At 38.9% G+C, this 18,636-nt stretch overlaps 2 protein-coding genes across 2 annotated transcripts; one reads left to right on the forward strand and one right to left on the reverse strand.

Annotated features, from left to right (window-relative positions):
• Positions 1-1,245: 1,245 nt before the first annotated feature.
• On the reverse strand, positions 1,246-9,333 carry ugl (ureidoglycolate lyase). Its single transcript, XM_026940389.3, has 15 exons — positions 9,179-9,333; positions 8,485-8,613; positions 8,113-8,331; positions 7,837-7,927; positions 6,246-6,322; positions 6,013-6,123; positions 5,627-5,686; positions 4,684-4,840; positions 4,406-4,604; positions 4,113-4,191; positions 3,902-3,994; positions 3,244-3,316; positions 2,433-2,500; positions 2,195-2,328; positions 1,246-1,491 (listed from the first exon to the last, which is right to left on the reverse strand). Exons 1-15 carry the CDS (start codon positions 9,182-9,184, stop codon positions 1,323-1,325), a joined length of 1,665 nt encoding a protein of 554 aa, XP_026796190.1. The 5' UTR covers positions 9,185-9,333; the 3' UTR covers positions 1,246-1,322.
• Positions 9,334-10,138: 805 nt separating this feature from the next.
• rab33ba (RAB33B, member RAS oncogene family a) lies at positions 10,139-18,496 on the forward strand. The gene is made up of 2 exons (XM_026940575.3): positions 10,139-10,686; positions 13,293-18,496. Exons 1-2 carry the CDS (start codon positions 10,459-10,461, stop codon positions 13,764-13,766), a joined length of 702 nt encoding a protein of 233 aa, XP_026796376.1. The 5' UTR covers positions 10,139-10,458; the 3' UTR covers positions 13,767-18,496.
• Positions 18,497-18,636: the final 140 nt, after the last annotated feature.

Consider the following 18,636-nt stretch of genomic DNA (forward strand, 5'->3'; position numbering starts at 1 on the left):
ACACTATTACACCTAAAGCCAGATAGACAGCTGAATTCATGATTTACAAATTTTTTTTAAGTTCGTAATGCTCTACTGGCTTTGTCATTTTTCCTCCGAATACCAAACACTGTAAACATAAACATTGTAAACCTTTCATTCAAACCAAACTAACCATACAGTTCTGTTGTCTGTCCTTTGGTGTAATCTGTACTTTCATTGGATAGAGAATTCTTAGTATATCTACTTTTAGTTTTTCCTCCAAAGGTATTTTATGGATGATAGCGTAAATAATCCAGCTCGTTCATGTTCATTCCACATGCATCTTCTCCATCTTTGCTGATGTTACAGTGTTACAGATGTGCTAGTGAAGTGGGCTGAAATACACTATATGGCCAAACGTTTGTGGACGCCTGACCATCACATGCTCATGTGAGCTCGAACATCCCATTCCAGATTTAGTTCCACTTTGCTGTTATAATAACCTCCACTCTTCTGGGAAGGCTTTCCACTAGATTTTGGAGCGTGGCTGTGGGGATTTGTGTTCATTCAGCCACAAGAGCATTAGTGAGGTCAGGAACTGATGTTGGTGAGGAGGTCTGGGGTGCAGTCGGTGTTCCAGTTCATCCCAAAGGTGTTCATTGGGGTTGAGGTCAGGGCTCTGTGCAGGACACTTGAGTTCTTCCACTCCAAACTTAACACACCATGTGTTCATGGAGCTCGCTTTGTGCACAGGGGCATTGTCATGCTGGAACAGGTTTGAGTCTCTTAGTTCCAGTGAAGGGAAACTGTAATGCTGCAGCATACAAAGACATTCTATATACTTCTGTGCTTCCAACTTTATGGCAACAGTTTGGGAAAGAAACACATATGGGTGTGATGGTCAGGTGTCCACATACTTTTGGCCATACAGTGTATATCGGCCCAAAATGGCTGTCACTAATAGGCTACATGGATCTACAGTCTGGGCTAGAAAGAAATCAGCCCCAGCCTCGCTTCTCACTTTTTCACAATATTCTGTGTATTCTTCTAATGACAGATGGTGGTTATGCTTAGATCTACAAAAATCCAAAACAATCCACTTTAAGACGTTTGTTCACAGTATGTAATCTGATGTGGATGCCAAAAATGAAACCTTAAATTGAAACCGTATTTATATTATTTATACTGTCCCTGGTGTAAGTATGCCTTAATTTATATTGGTGTGTCATTGACTGCTTTAAATGTAGGGGATGTGGAGAGATAAACATCCCTAATGCTGGGCACTGCCATGTTCCTTTCTTTATTTTATTCATCAGTACATAAGGTATATATCATGTTGTATCATGGAGGTAGGATTGTGATTAAAGCCTGGCTCGGTGAGATCTTTCCATCCCTCTCTCTTCCTGCTGACACTGAGCGCTCAGGAACGTGTGGTCCAGGTACAGGTAGGTCGTGAGGAATTCTGGGAAATCACTCTTTTGTACCAGCTCCAGAAACATGGACACGGCTGTGATTAATCTCTCTTCATCTCTGCTCACGAAGAGAGACAAAGTATAAATAGCAGATATTCTGAATATCAGTGAAGACAAAATAAAATAGAAAATGAGCTTTTTAACCATGTCAAATTATTATGATTCATCTGTATTGATTAATTAAAAGACAGAATCTTGGTCAGTAATCTTCCACTGAGGTGCAGTGACATTTTTCCCTGCCTTTAAACTGTCTGACTGTGAAAACGTCACTGCAAAATCACGTGTGATTAAAAATAATAATAATAATAATAATAATAATAATAATAATAATAATAATCAGTCAGAAAAGGCATGTCAAGCGGCTCGTGGCGTTGGTGATGAGAATTCCCGAGTCTATTCAGTGAGTCGAATCATTTAACTCAGCTCATCAATAAGAGTTGACTCTTTCAGATCAAATTGAATAAATGATGTAGGTTACACTAATCATACGTTCCACACTATATGTTTTAGGACAGATGAAGAAATAAACATTTTATTTGATTTAATTAAGGAAAAAGCTGACATCAGATATCACTGTGATGGTGACCAGGATAAAGTGCTTTGCTTAAGATGAATCAGTTCATGCTAATCAATAGATCGGATTTTCAAATGATGTTTCCATGAAAATATTTTGATTACACTACATGAATTGCAAGAAAAACTCCACTGTCTACAAAAATATGTGCGGCATAGTACAAGTCAGGAATTAATATTTAATATACCTTTGTGTCTGACAGCACATCGCTGCCCTCAGATCACCCATCATGCCTTGTGTTAAGCTCCTGACAAACCCATGAGTCACCACAGTCTTCCCATCATCCTCCAGTTTCACCCTGTGTCTGATCCACTGCCACACCTGAACCAAGGAGAGATTAGCACAGAGAAGCAGTTTTTTACAAAAGTCAAATCCAGGAGTGATAAAATCTCTTGCTCAATTAACAACAGAAATGTTACACCCACCTGAGATCGAGAGATTTCTGCAGTAGCTGAATCTTCCACCTGGCCCTTAAAGAAGAAATGTCCTCTACCTGACACACAAAGTAATAAACACAGTACAAACACAGTCGAAGCTGAAGAGTGTGAATCTGCGAAAGGGTTTCTGATTAAACTTTTTTACACGTCAAAGAAGAATTTCTTTTAAAATATACTTTTAATTTAGTAATAAATCAACAGTCAAAGATCATCACTGTACATTAAGTGGTAAGTTAAAAGAAATTGAAAGGAGAACTTGTAGTTTTGATATAAAGGGTACCATTTTAGAGAAACAATGAGTAAAAAAATGAATAGTTAAATGAATACTTTAATATTTTAAAATTAATCAAAATATTAATGGTTGATAATAAAATTTATTTACAATAAAGTATTTCTATTATGTGCTTAATTGAAACAAGAAAATTCCTGTTGAACATGCAGATTTTAATCTTCAAATTAATCTCAAATTATAAGTTTATAAGTAGGAAAAAGAGCAAAATGAAATGTTTATTTAAATGAAAATAAGGATTAGAGCAGAAGAGGAGAATCGAATTGACAAAGGACGGCTGTAGATTTTCATTCCAATCAAGTTAAAAAAACAAATTAAATTAAGCTGTACAAATCAACAAGACAAGATCTAAAACATGAAGCAAAAGTAACAGAAATTTATTTTAAAAAAAACACTAGTCTGGTTCTTTCTCAGTTAGAAAATTATCAACTCTATCAAGTATTTACGCTTCCATTTATCATTAGCAACATTTATGGAGTGTGAAATTGTTAAAGCTTGTTTTTTTTTCACCTGAGAGCCACGCTTCAATGAACAACACACCAACTGCGATGTTGTGCTTCAATCCATGCAATGTTACTCCACCCTGCAGAGAGATACTACATCATAATAACACATATTACATCATTACAGAAGTTTAATACACTACATAGCGTCAGACTGAATGTAACCTATAGCAAAGATGACCGAGGAGTAAAATTTGGTAAACATAAAATTGTAGGTACCAGATTTAAGTGCAAGGGCACTCTGAAATCCAGACTAAACTGTCTTTAAACATAAACCTCAAGAAATTTATTTTAATCAATCCTTTTGTGAGAAATGACATACACAAACTGAGAAAGTGTTAAAGTTGTTAACTCCTTTAAAAATCTGAGTTAGTTATTACAGCATAAATTATAAGAGCCAATCAGGTTCCAGTATGTAAATTAAAACAAAGCAAATGACCTTATTTTACACAGGTTTATCAGGGGTGGAGTTTGTGTAAGTTTGGAGTGTTCATCATTTCTGGAATCTGAAGTGTATGCGTTTCTGTGCCTTTTTATGATGCCTAGTAACATTTCTGTGGACAATTTAATATTCAATAAAGGATTTTCAGTAATGTTAACTTTAACCTAGTGTCTTATATCTCATAGTATGACTGACTGAAAGTGTCAGGGGGGATGAGACCGACCGCTGGCATAGTCAGCAGATCTTCGGGGGTCACGCTGACATCATTGCGTAGCTGCTGGAGCTGGTTCTGTCCTGTACAATGAAGCTGGAACAGCTGTGAGGGAAAAACGAAGACCTTCGTATAAATGATGAGTGTCTGAACGTTACTGATTCAAGGTTTCACTCTCAAGTCCAAGAGCATCATTGTGTCTGATATGAGATATGGAGTTTACTTTTTGCATGGGCTCAATCAGGTTCATGTCATACACCATGAAGCCGTCAACTCCTGCTTTGATTTCCAAGAGCTTTAGTCTGAAATAACCAGAAAAAGCCTTACACGTAAAAATGAGATATTAAGGTTTTGTGCCACTGACTGGAAGGTTATGAGCTCACATCCCAGAAATGCCAAAGAGCCAAGACTTGGACTCTTCACCCTCAAGTGCTTGTCTCTATGCTTGGTATAAATTCTGAATCTCTTTTAAATGTGAATTTAATTTCATTCAGCAGCAGATCTGTTGTCTCTTGCCTGGTGACGGTGTTCAGTACAGTCCTGTACACTGCGCTGTCTGTGTGTGTGGGTAGCAGTAGCGCTGCCATGCCCCCGGTGGCCAGTGCGCCCCTGCGATGGCACGTCTGCACCAGCAGCTCCATGTAGCTGCGCAGGAAACGTTTCTCCATGTTCACATACTTACTGCGGTCAGGGAGCAGGAACTCAGCACGATGACCTGCAGAGATCAGAGGCGTTCATTTCTCTCAGGTGCACTTCAGCTCAAACTCATCATTACAGTGTTCAAATGTACACACCAAATTTGTTCACGAAGGATGCAGAGTAATCCCAGATGCCACAGTTCAGACCGGCAGAGTGTTCTCTGAGCTCGTACAGGATCTCCTCCATCTCAAACGTAGCCAGTACACACTCTATCAGCACCGTTGCCTTGATACTGCCCACTGGCAAGCCCAGCTACGACACACACACACACACACACACACACACACACACACACACACACACACACACATTTGTCTTACTATCCTTCCATTGACAATTATTAATGCAGCTAAAAATCTCAAATCTAACCCCAAACTTAACCTCACAAACCAAAAGGACACACTTTGGCTCTTTAAAGGTTTTATTTGTTTCATTGTTTTTTAAAGTTACATTTTTTTATATTGAAAAAAAAATGTCAGTTTTCGAAGGCCCTATCCTTTGAGGGACACACACACACACACACACACACAAACACACATTATAGGTACACAATACTATACAATGCTAAAAGCTTTTATGTACATTGCTCTATTCTAATTTCCCTGGGAATTATGTCTTTTATTGTATATTCTTCATCTAAATTAGGGATGCGCCAAATTTTGGTGAAAGTGGCCAAAACTGAGTAAAAATGTTGATAATTTTTGATCGAAGTAGTTGCATTGTTTCACCAAAGTCCTTTTCCTCTACAGGTTTAACAGACCGGGTAAAAACAGAGCATCATTTTCCACTGTCAAAAGCTTTTTAAAAAACAAATCAAAATAAACCCTTGCAATTTATGCACCAAAGCAAGAACCAATAAATAATATTAATAAAACCTTTGCTTATCTTTTCAGTTTTTGTTTCTTTGTTTAGTCCAGAGTCAACCGATTTGAGGTTTTAGCCAAGAATTTCCATTTTGTTGCATCACTAGGTACATTACTTTTTTAAATTATTTTTCAGCGGTATGCTTTACATTTCTTAAAGCGCAAACGTCCTTACCCTGTCCTCAGTCCAGAGGAAAATCTGATTCCACAGCCTGGCCTCCAGGTAACTCTCAACCTAAAGAATATTAGAATATTATAGATTTTTATGTACAAACGTGTATCTCTGGTCACTGCTCCAGCTTCAGGTGAATATAAACAATATACAGTATGTACAGAATAATTTCCTCAAGTTACACTGTTGCTTTCAAAAATCCAGAGAATCATCACAATAAAACAAAGTTAATATATTTCCTCTGATTAAAAGAAGTGATCATATTCATATACTCATTGGCTGAATAAATATGCTGTATGGGTATTAATGAAATTAATTAAAAATATTAAATTAATGAAAAATAAAGCTTTTAATTCTACTACACTGAGATTTTTTGCTAAGGTTCTGACCTTGGACAGGTAGAAAAATGGTCCGCTCTGATTCTCAAGCAGCAGCTTTGCATTATGGAACATCAGCAAGCCAAAATCAAAGAGAGGACCAGGAACCTCCCGACCATTTACCTGCAGAGACACGAACACAACTCCAAGACACGATTCTACTGACTGATACGATACTCGAACACAAAGCCTTTAGGTACTGTGTTATTAAATAAGCAATGCTAGAGTAAATCTGTCATTATTACCAACATGTTGTGCTCCACCATGTTCCAAGCACGAGGGCGGAGCATAAGAACCGGGGCCTTGGATAGGGGTGGGGCATCTAGTTGAAGAGGGAGGAGCAAAATAATACTTTATATCAAAATTTTTAAAATAGATGTTGCAATCTTGAATTGTAATTCATTCATTCACTCATTCATCGTTAGTAAGGGCTTTATCCTGGTCAGGATCACGGTGGATCCGGAGTCTATCCCAGGAATACTGGGCGTCAAATGGGAATAAAACCTGGATGAGACGTCACTTCATCACACACACATTCACACACTCACTCACAACTAGGGGCTAATCCACCTACTGGGAAATTTTTTTGGAGGTGGCAGGAAACCCAAGAGGAAACACACCCAGACAAGGAGATCATGAGACAGTACACACAGACAGTAACCCGAGCTTCAGATCGAATTGCGGATCCTAGAGCCGCTTCTTATTTTGTGCAAGTTTTGTGTATTTTTTTTCTTTTCAGTTTGCTTCTGGATTTGTTTCCTTTGCTTCTGACTTCTGGGACATTTTTCACGGTGGCAGGTCTAAACCAGAATCAGCGTCCATCCACAGTACCCATAACACCACACGGCCTACTGTGGCCGCCAAGGACTCCAATTCCCATCACACACATTTAAACTCACCTGATTACTGATTACAAGCACCGGGACTCAATCACACAGCCACAGTATACAAGGACTCACAGTCATTCAGGTCATAGCGAAGTATACACTCTGTGTTTTTGTACCAGTTGTTAGTCATAGCCCCTTCTGGTTTTGATCTTGTTTTTGGTTTCCTCATCCTTGCTCTTCGTCTAACCCAGTTTATGCTGTTCATACATCTCCTGACCTTTGCCTGTTCACTGACCTGGTTTTTGTCTCACGTTTTGGATCTGTCCGCAAGCTTCCTTAAAAAAGCTTTAGTGTACCTGCATCTGCATCCGTATCTGCCACCTGACACATGACTGGGAGAGCCTTAGAAGAAAAAGTCCATTATTTAACTAGAAACTTAGAAAGCTCATGCTGTAATAGTATACTCATGTCATTATAGGACATATAATTCTCTGAATGAAATGGAATTTGTCCATATTAACAGACCCTTAAATATAAATAACATTAGCTACCTCACGAATTTGTTATCTATCTAGCTAACCAGTGTATTCCAGCATGTTTCACGCTTAAGTGTGCATAGTACTGCTCGACCCAGATCTGTCCACCATGTTGAGTGAAGCAGAAGTGGGCGGGGCTTGTTTGAGGTGACCATTAGGCATTTTAGATGTGGGCCTTTTTCTACACAAGGAAAAAATCCAGAAGCTACAAAAGAATTCTATATTAATTAAAAAATATTCTGAATTTATAAATAGATAAAAAAAAAGGTGTAGTAAGCAAAGTTTTGAAAAATGACATTGGATTTAATTCTTAATCTCTGAATCAGAAAATTTTTTTATATTTTAATACTTATTTTAGTTTAATTTTTAGACACTTTTGGCATAAAATTCAGTCCCTAGCAACCCAATCGGAATATCAGATTTATTGGCAAATGTAAAAAATGTGTACAGTGCATCAGCTAGCAAAAACTCACCATGAAACTGATTATGCACAACCTTATAGACGTTATAGATGCCTTTTATCTGATTGTAGTATGTCGGGCAGTTGCCATCGTCAAAATCTACCTGCAAAACAGCACAGCAAATTGATATTTCTGTTATGAAGAAGTCATAAATATTATAAACAGCTTCACATGTTTGGTGTTTAAAAAAGGAAATGATTTCTGGGTACGTTCTGCTCATGAAGCCCACATCTGAGCTAAAAAATATTGAAATAAAGCTCAGAAGAGGAATTTTTAATCGTGTATTACTTGTATTCCTTGCGCTGTTGATTTGAGGGCCTGCGTGAGTCGCTGCGTGTCACAGGGTGAAAGGTCACCGATGTCCACGTGTCTGCATTGCAGTCGGACCGGGACGGGACTCACTCTCCAGGACGGATCATTCCGGATGTGAGCTGTGTCCTCCATGAAAGCCGGCAGCTCTTCAGTGAGATCCAGCTGAACCTTCCGCAGGATTCTCATCTTCAGGACCTGATGCACAAAAAAATAAAGAATTCTACACACTCCGATGCTTTCCCTACTCCTAACACACCTGAACTCATTCTCAGCTGATTAGTTGGAATGTGGAGCACAATAACACTCTTCCTTTCAACATTGTGCATTTATTTTTTTTTCCTTCTTTACCTTGTCCACCTCTGGTTGGAACCTGGAGCACATATCTGACAGGAACTGCAGAGCTTCAGTGCTGAACAGGGTCTCAAACTCCATCTGCAGCCCTGGAGGTGGAGGAACCACTTCTACATTGTATGGTACCTGTGTGCCAAAGAGAAGAGGACTCAGGTTTGCCCAGTGATTTAGTAATAATACTGTAATATGAGCATACTCTTCATTTTAGGCCGCGAACATCAAGTCAATTCAAGTGGCTTTATTGTCATTTCAACCATATACAGCTAGTTAGTACACAGTGAAATGACACAGCGTTCCTCCAGGACCATGGTGCTACATAAAACAACACAGAACTACAGGAGACTACTACATAAAGTGCACGTGCAGACATGTGCAAACAGCACAAGACAGTACAATAACTACCAAAACAGGACAATGGGCACAGTGAGATACAGTGCAGCGCCGACTAGTACACAGTTCTAGTGTGAAAGTCTCAGATATAACTGTAGTGCAATAGAGTAACAATATAATATAATAGATTGCTGTGAATGCTGAAACATGCAGTGTATTTTATGCTTTTTCTTTAATGAAATGAAAATTGCTAATCCTAAAGAGTATACACAACTCTCAGCAATGTTTAAAATTTGTTTAATATTTAAAATAAAAGAAAGTGAATTTAAATATAAAATGGTTAAAAATCAACAGGACTTACCAGCATTCTCCTCGGACACTCAGTTTCTCCTGAGTTGGACTTTGGTAAGGGTCATCGCACTTCTGGCTGGTAAAAAACTGACAAACCAAACACGAGCAAAAACAGCTCACTCCATTTTTTACCCATTTAATTGTTTAGTTGTTTAAAACTCATTTAAATCTTTATAGACAGTAAATCAATACCAGGTTGAGGTTGGGGATTGGGGGTCAGGTTCATGTTTTATACATTTAAATGCTGTAGAGAATTCTGCTACTTGAAAATTACTTGCAAAATTGATGAAGTTCATCAAATAAATTGTATCCTGTAAGGCAAGTGCATGAAAATAACAGCGTAAAATGAACTGTTCTGCTTGAAATCATTGTGATGTATAGCCGCATCATCCTAATTATTTAAATATTGTCATTGTTCGTACTTTTAAATTATTATATTATTTTATTTACTTCAAAAATGCACTCTGTAGACTTGTTTTAAAGGTTTATTAACTGATTTTTTAAATGATATGTCTAACAAAGGAAATAATAGCCACATAACAGAAAACAGAAAAAAAAAAACAAAGAAAAAATTTATATTGTGTATTGTAGTGTATATTATGAGGGGGATAAAAAGGTTTTCATTTAAAAATTTTATTCAAGATTTTCAAAAATGATTATTTAAACTAGTATTTTAATTAGTATAATATTAATAATGAATTTAATTATTTTAAGTATATAATAAATATAACAACAACAACAACAATAATAATAATAACAATAATACTTGAAAAGATAAATATAAAGATTCCAGGATGTAGTAAAAGTTAAACCCCAAAATTTATATAAAATTTATAGATTTTATAAAAATAAAAATAGAAACAGGATCTGTATGGGTAATACATTTATCTTCTTATTGGAGAAACTGTGCTATTTAAAGTCTCGCGAGATTTCCGCGTGATGTCAATCTCCGGCGTAAACACACTAAAGTCTCGCGAGATCTTGCGCTGTCAGTACGTGGCTGAAAATCAAAACAGAGCAGCAGCAGCAGCAGAAGTGGTGCAGGAGAGAAAGAGAAAGAGGGAGAGAAAGAAAGTCAGCAATGTGGAGTGGGTCTAATCCGGGCAGGAGAGCTTCAGATATTCCTGTGTGCAAGAACGAGGAGAAAGCATAAATGATTGTAATTTCTTAGGTTTCTTTTAGCTTGTTGCTGTGGGTTACAGTGACTCAGCTAGCTACTGTAGGCTTGGAGCATCTGTATACATGCTGCTGATCATCAGCTCTGATTAAACACACACACACACAGTGACGATGGCAGATATGGAGTCTTCTCTGGAGTTCAGCAGCTCTCTGACCTGCTCCACGCTGCCTCCTCCCCGCACCCGGATCTTTAAGATCATAGTGATCGGAGACTCCGGGGTGGGAAAGACCTGCCTCACATACCGCTTCTGCGCGGGCAAGTTCCCGGACAAAACCGAGGCCACCATCGGGGTGGACTTCCGGGAGAAGATCATCGAGATCGACGGAGAAAAGATCAAGGTGAGAGCAGAGATCGGATCTTATCTATCATTGCCATTTCAGAAGCCACATTGCCGTGGCAATGACGTCACCCTCAGTCGCCGTGCCTGTGACGTCACCCTCAGTCGCTGTGCCTGTGACGTCACCCTCGGTAGTAGGTCTGATGCAGTGATTTGTTTTGCAGGTGCCCTATTTATCATCATCTATTAACCATCAAGCACGTTTATTTTTATTTATTTTTTTATTGCATATTACACACACTAATCTGACACATCATCTAATCTGTGCATCACAGAGCCATGACATCACACTGTCACGGTATTCATCTGATAGCTAAAGCATTTATTCTAGGGATCCGACAATCTGATAAAAAAGTCTGGTATCTGATCTGATTTGAAAATCAGCGCCAAGTCAGATTTAAGTATGTTCACTGGTCCAATCTCAAATCCAATCTAGAAATAGTAGTATCAGTATCAGGGCTGGAACGGGGGCTTAAACGCCGGACTGGAGTCAGATCGGATTTATGTTGTACACAAATCAGGTGAAGATCAGAGACAGGTTGTCTTAAAGCCTGCCTCCATCCTGCCTCCATCCTGCCTCGTGTGTTTTTAGAACTTGGTAGCGCAGATAGCAGCGATCCGATAACAGCCAAAAAAAAAAAAATAAAAATCTGGATCAGATATTGGAGGGAAAAAAAGAACAAATTTGTTAAAAAAGAAGGAAATCCTGTAACAAATGCAAAAAAAATTTTTTTTTTTTGGAACTGGAAATGTTTACATATAAAGAGAAATGATTGTATTTATTGTTAGGATTGATTTTTATTATATTTATACTTTACACTTTATTATATTTGCCATATAATATACATGATATTTGTGGGAAAGAGTTTAACTGAATAAACACAGCTGTGGCTTTAAAAGCTTAGTCATTTTTAAAGAATAAAAAATAATCGCATGAGCATCGATATCGGCTGATACTCAGGGTTTCAGTATCAGTATCGGGTCGGTACTGATAGAGACCCAGCTCGGTTACTGTGGGGATGTCGGTATCGGGTCGGTACTGATAGAGACCCAGCTTGGCTACTGTGGGGATGTCGGTATCGGGTCGGTACTGATAGAGACCCAGCTCGGTTACTGTGAGGATGTCGGTATCGGGTCGGTACTGATAGAGGCCCAGCTTGGTTACTGTGAGGATCGGTATCAGGTATCTGATATTGAAAATGACAAAAAATGTGGTATTTGTTTATTCCTAATCAAATCTGACTTTTTCCCCACTATGTTACTTTGTGTCTCTGGTTCTACTGTATGTGATTCATCAGCTCGTTATTCTCCGACAGAATTCCTGTTTTTCGATAACGTTTCCTGTTACATCGCGTTTCACCTGCAGCTTTCTCAACTCCTGCTGAGCTACACTGCTTAAACTACAGGAGAAAAGCGACACTGAATCTCTCAGTCTTATTAACACACACACACACACACACACACACACTCATGCTCTCATCATCTCTCTCTCTCCATTCTGCATCACTATATTATCACTATATTCACTTTTTTTTTTTTCTCTCTTCCACTTTGGTTCTCTCCATCTGTCTCTCTGCCTGAAGCCTCTTCCTCTTTCACCCTGTGTCTCTATCGTTATATCCTCCACCTCCCTCTATCACTACAGACTCTTTACCCTTACTCCCCCCTTTGTTCTCTCTCACTCTCTTTCTCTCTCTTTCTCAATCTCTCTATCTATCTCTTTCTCTTTGCCTCACACAGAATCACTCTCTTTGTCTACTCTCTGCTGTCTTTCCCACTCTCCCACTCTCTCACTCTCTCTCTGCCATTTCTGTCTCTAATTTCCACCCACTCACTCACTCACTCTCTCTTTACCACCCTTTTATTCGCTCTCTCTCTCTCTTCCATACAATTCTGTTCTGTTCTATTCTACTGTATTTTGCTCTATTCACTATTTTGCTTGATTTTATATTATATTACATTCTATTCAATCAATTCTATTTTGTTCTATTCTACATGATACTCTTGTTATTTTATTCTCTTTCATTCTTTTGTATTCTTTTCTGTTCTACTTTGTTCTAGTCTGTATTTTATATATATTATATTCTGTTCTATGTTATTTTACTATATTATATATATTTTTATTCTGTTTTATTCTATAATGTTCTATATTTTATTCCATTTTGTTCTCTTCTGTCCTGAGCTACTGGGTTCTGTTCGATTCTGTTCTATTTCATTCTACTCTGTTTTTTTTTTCTATTACATTATATGAGTCAAATGAAAAGGGGCATACAAGTTATTTGGAAATGGAATAATGATTTTTGTGACACCTGTGTGCGGTAAAGAGTGCAAAACAAATTTTAAGGTTTTCATTCGACTCATATTTTCGTCCTATTCCGTAATCTTTACTGGCATGAAACCTGTAGTTACATTTATTGGAATGATGAGGATTAACAAACAGTCAGGAATATTAAAGTGTCTGTTTTTGTATGTGTGTGTGTGTGACACTTACAGTCCCCTCATACTGTGGCACACAGATATGTAGTGTTCTTCTGGAGCACTTGGTGATGTGTGAAATGTATTTGCTGAAATGTTTTTTCATTTTGTTTTGCTCTCCCTCTCTTTCAGGTCCAGCTGTGGGACACGGCGGGTCAGGAGCGTTTCCGGAAGAGCATGGTGCAGCACTACTACAGAAACGTGCACGCCGTGGTGTTTGTGTACGACGTGACGAGCGCGGCGAGTTTCCGCAACCTCCCGGCGTGGATCGAGGAGTGCCGGCAGCACGCGCTCGGCCACGAGGTGCCCCGCATCCTGGTGGGCAACAAATGCGACCTGCGCCACGCCGCTCAGGTGAGCACAGAGGTGGCCCAGCAGTTCGCAGACGCCCACTCCATGCCTCTGTTCGAGACGTCAGCTAAGAGCCCGCAGGGAGAGAGCAACGACAGCGACCACGTGGAAGCCATCTTCATGACGGTGGCGCACAAGCTGAAGTCGCAGAAGCCGCTGGTTCTGAGTCAGCCGGCCAACACGGTCATTCTGAGGGGGCGGGATCAGGAGGAGGAGCAGCGTGGGAGCTGGGGCTGCACCTGCTGGAGGAGCTAGTGAGGGGCGGGGCTAAATCACTCTGAATTTACTAGACGACTAAAAGGGAGGTAGTCACAGGTTTAAAGGATTCGAAAATCTCCAAAGTGTTTGTGATGGTCAGAGGTTGCAAAATGGACGGATCAGCTAGGACTAGGGATTAGAGGCTGATAAACTGCATCCTAGGCGTGATAGCGATGCTGCCCGCTGCAGTATCTCTACCCGAACTGAACCCTACACGTGCTCTGTGCTCCATGGAAATCCTTAACTCCAGGGTGAACCTCAATTTAGCGAACACTGATTCAGATCAACATTCAGACATGGGTTATATATTTTAATGAGAGATGGCATTAAAAAAAATTACTCTGCTTATTAGAGGCTGCATTTCATCAAGGCTGAATAATTTCATACATTTTTGCAGCCAACATAATAGATTTACTGGCTACTCCAATTATTAGACACGCAAGACTCAAAGAGAAGAGACGAACTGATACACGCATGCAAACACAATAGGAGGAAATTTAGATTAACGTAAATGGATAAACACTTCATCAGAAAGACAGAAGTAGGTGTTTGCCAGTATTTTTTTTGTCTTCGTACTGTAATCCTTGAGACCACTACACTAGGAATATAACTGTGCTTACGCAATACGCAAACTTGATCTCATCATAAACCTTCATCACAGATTTGCATTCTAGTTTTTGTGGCTGGTATTCGTCATTAAGCTAAGAGCACCTCATTTCATAATTTCATAATACTGTACAGTGACAGTGGTTGTATGTAATAACCAGAAATGAGTTTGGCTTTCGGTGTAGTTTTGCTCAAAAAAAAAAAAAAAAAAAAAGCCTAATCCTAATGCCTAATCCTGTGCAGATGATATTGCCATGTGTAGGTGCTGTGCAGTGCAGTAGATCTCGTTAAATAATCGGTCTCATTAATTAATGGATTTTAATAATTTGGGATTTTTATCAAGAATATGAAACAAGATTTACAGTGAGTCCATGTGAGGAGGTACATCACCATTCACAATATAATCACAATATTTATTAAAATTCTCTTCTCACTGGCCGGGATTTTATCTGAAAATGACCCTCTGCGGCTTATTCTTAGGGCTGAAAAGGTAAACGTAAAAAGCAGACGTCCCTGTGCTGCTTTCCAAATGGGACAGGCTTTCTGCTGAAAAAGCAACGCATTTCTAAGCTGCTTCTTCTGTATGCAAAATTTCAATCTTGTTGCATCCAGAAATACTTATTTCCCATTGGCTGGCAACGGCAACCTTTTCTTTTCTTTCATACCAGGACGCCTCTAACGTAGATCCAGTCAAAAATGTAATCATTAACACAGGTTTTCACAGGTATAAACAACTCACCCGTCACCATTATGGAAGATTTTCTAGCTGAAACACACTGTTGACGTTCCTCACTATGGATGTTTGGCTAGGAGCTGATGCTAAGTGTAGTTACAGTGTCGTTTTTAATGCCACGAGGTGCTGGAGGCATTATGTTCATCTAGCCGATCTTCCAGGATGCTCGTTAGTGCGATGTATACTCAGTAACGAACAATTGAATGTTTGAAGGATTTATATGGAATCAGCATCATAACCAGTGGGTGAACTGATTAGATTCAGGGTCAAGGTCAGAGCAAGGTCAAATGTCTGAAATGACTAGACTGCTAGTCTAGACTCCGGAGACTTCCCTGCCAATTTCTACGTTTCTTAGTAATTTACCAACACATCTACAGGAATGCGTTCTTGACAACGTTTCCACTGCCTCCATGCCTTTACATTGTCCGTATATAAAAACGTAATATTTGAGTTGTAACTAACTTTAATTAACTGAGCCTCAGTCACTAGCTAGGTTATGCTTGGCATCCACATTTCCATTTCCTTAACACTTAAACTGTCTGCTATCCTGAAACACATATGATTGAATTAGATTTGAACTTAACACAAACTCTTGAGAAATATGGATGCCGAGCATAACCTAACCATAAGAACCAAACAAAGACAAAACTGACGAATGTCAACATTTTCCTTGAAAGTGTTGGAAAATTTACCAAGAAGAGACGTATTTTATGTTGTGATTATAATTAGCATCAACTGCTATGTATGGGTTCTGCCATATTAAAAAAAAACACTATAAACCATGAGCTGTTGGATAGACATGGACATGGACAAGTCATGGATACCACAAAAGTGGGCTGATGATAGTGAATTAAAAAAAAAAAAAAAAAGTACTGTAAAAAGTGTGCACTGTGCACGAGTTGGAATGCACCCATGACATTAATCATAACTAAGGATTTAGGCTAGTTCTATATTTACACTTCGTTTTTACTCTGCTAATGGCAAAGAAAAAGGATTCACACAGGAGTGAGTGATTTATAGGCGACAGTGCATGGAAATGAAACATTTTTAAAACATCTAAACTACACGAACAGTGCGAAATAATAATGCCCTTCGAGACGTAACCATAGCAACCATTGTGAGTTCAAAGGGCAGGGACTAGAATGCTAGCTACAGTAAATATAAGGACAGTTAGCTATTTTCATATCATTCAGTTATGAGTAAGTAAAACGTATACAGAGACATGTGTTGTGTATCCCTGACTTTGAGCACGTGCCTAGCGTGTAGCGTGTGGCGCAGGACTCGTCTATAACGCACTGCGTTTACTGGGTGCATGGCGTTATCATATTACTAGAGCAGCAGGAAAAAGTATCAGTGTCTCTCTCAGCCTGCAACCTTTCAGGATGACTAAGACATCAAGTATGAGTGTGTGATGTGTGTGTGTGTGTTGCCAAATCGGGCCAACATGCACGCCTGCTTTACAGATCTGAATCGTGGCTTGTTTTTCTTTCCGTAGTCGTCTTTTTTTCTCAGCTCATTCTGAAGGCTGTCGCTGCCACAGCAGGTCCTGTGGTGCGCGCTTTAGAAACCCCTCAGGCGTGGACATTTTTACCGTGGATAATTCTTTCGTCTCGAGCGCTGTAATGCTCTACTGCGAGTGCACAGTGATGTCTCTCTGACTGCCATGAGCATCCTCATTTGTTTTGCACAAATAAAGGGCGTGCTTGTGCTGCAAAGGAAATAAAGCATGTGTTCAACGGGGCAATTTACTGCATGCAAAGAGAATACCGTCCAGGGCGAAAGTTTGCACACCCCCTCGTGGGTTTTTGAGTGCTAAAAAGCACCTCTGTTTTATTATTTATCTACAATAGAGAATTCCAGACTTGCCAATCTTTATGCCTTCGCATTTTAACATCAGAGTACACTTGTAGGAGATATCACTCAAAAATACATCAAAACGCTAATAACAAGCCAATCAGCATGTGAATGGAAAGATTGACACTAATGGAGGTGTTTTAAAACCTCTGATGTTAACACCCACACTCTTCCAGCCTCTATTATTAGTAATGCTTCTCTCTGTGTTCTCGCCACGACTTGAATTTTCTTGCTTGAAAGATCTGCCTTCAAGGAAAACGAGGATTCCTTAATGGAGTTCCTTTAGGTGAAATAAAATCTATCAACTTTAGACATTATATTATTAAATAAACATATTGTTAACTATATTTATTAGCAGCATCAATGAAAATTGGTCTACAGTGGTAAAGCACATTTGGTTTTCAGCCAAAATAGGAAAAAAAGCAGAGGATTTTGACCAAAAAAAGGTTAAATAGGCCTACAATAAAATGTCAGATCTAACACTTTTACTAATCATTTTAATGGTAATGATAAAGAGAAGATGTTTTTCCGTTTCCTCTCCTGTGCTGCTCAAACAGTTTGAACATCAGATCAACAGTGAAAACATCAGCCATGTGGCACCATTTTCCAGTTTCTACACGTGTGAGATTAGACAATTGATTTGTAAAAGGATTATATCCAAAATGTACTTTTTTTTTGCCATAAGCCTCTTAGTCCTAATTTGTCAAAGGCAGTGTATAATTGTAACGCGTGTCTAAGAGAAAGGGCAGAGGTGAGGTGTAAGGAAGAACGTACTGTGGATGGGCTTCAAGGGGCCAAAATTTACACCAGAGAGGCTCTAAAAGCTGAAATCTGGAGGCAGTTATGAAAACCAAAGTTGGATATACAAGTTATTAAAAATCTTTAAGAGACTTTTAAACTGATATTTAGATTTATTTCATTATTAATATATTAACCTGCACTATTTGGTTATTTTCATTACTTGTGTAAGATGTCTGTTGTCTATTTCATTCTGAGGGTGTGCAAACTTTTGGACTCAACTGTAGCATTATCATTAAAAAAAAAAAACATGATCTCTAGCAGTGAAGACAATCTTTATGCTGCAGTGCTTTGGGCAGACTGGGTTGGATGTTGTGGTTAACGTGTGTGCTGTATGTTTTGCCAAAAGTGGTTCATTTTGTGCATGGTTTTCATTTAAATTCATTTCTGTGCCTAAAAAATCAGAAAGGAAGCCAGGCCTCTCACGTCCTCTGGGATGATTTTGTTTCTCAGGATGTTTTTAATAGATTTATGTTTCATCCTTGATAATGTTTTCTGATCAGCCAAACCCAAGAGCCAACTCGTGTCGTTCAATTCAGCGCCTCTACGTCGTCTGTCATACACATCCAGCAATCAGCCGGTTTCGCTGTCGTGTCCTCGTTGTGTCTGATTACTGCCATGGAACAAACCGAAAGAGGAAAGTCTGCCACTGGATTATTGTAACTTTGTGTTTCAAGGAACGTTGCTTGTATTTTTTTTTTAAACAGATGGAATAAAGCGCTCTCCATTTCACATACATTTGTTGTGATTTCTTCATGGAGTAGTTTTCACACAGCACTGTTTAAGATTTTATCTAAATAAATAAGGAAGGAAGGAAGGAACTAGCAAATGAATTAATAATACTGTAGCCATCCTGCATCCAATCCAAACTTTTTT

The sequence above is a fragment of the Pangasianodon hypophthalmus genome, chromosome 7, assembly GCF_027358585.1.
Source record: "Pangasianodon hypophthalmus isolate fPanHyp1 chromosome 7, fPanHyp1.pri, whole genome shotgun sequence".
In the NCBI taxonomy this organism is placed as follows: domain Eukaryota; kingdom Metazoa; phylum Chordata; class Actinopteri; order Siluriformes; family Pangasiidae; genus Pangasianodon; species Pangasianodon hypophthalmus.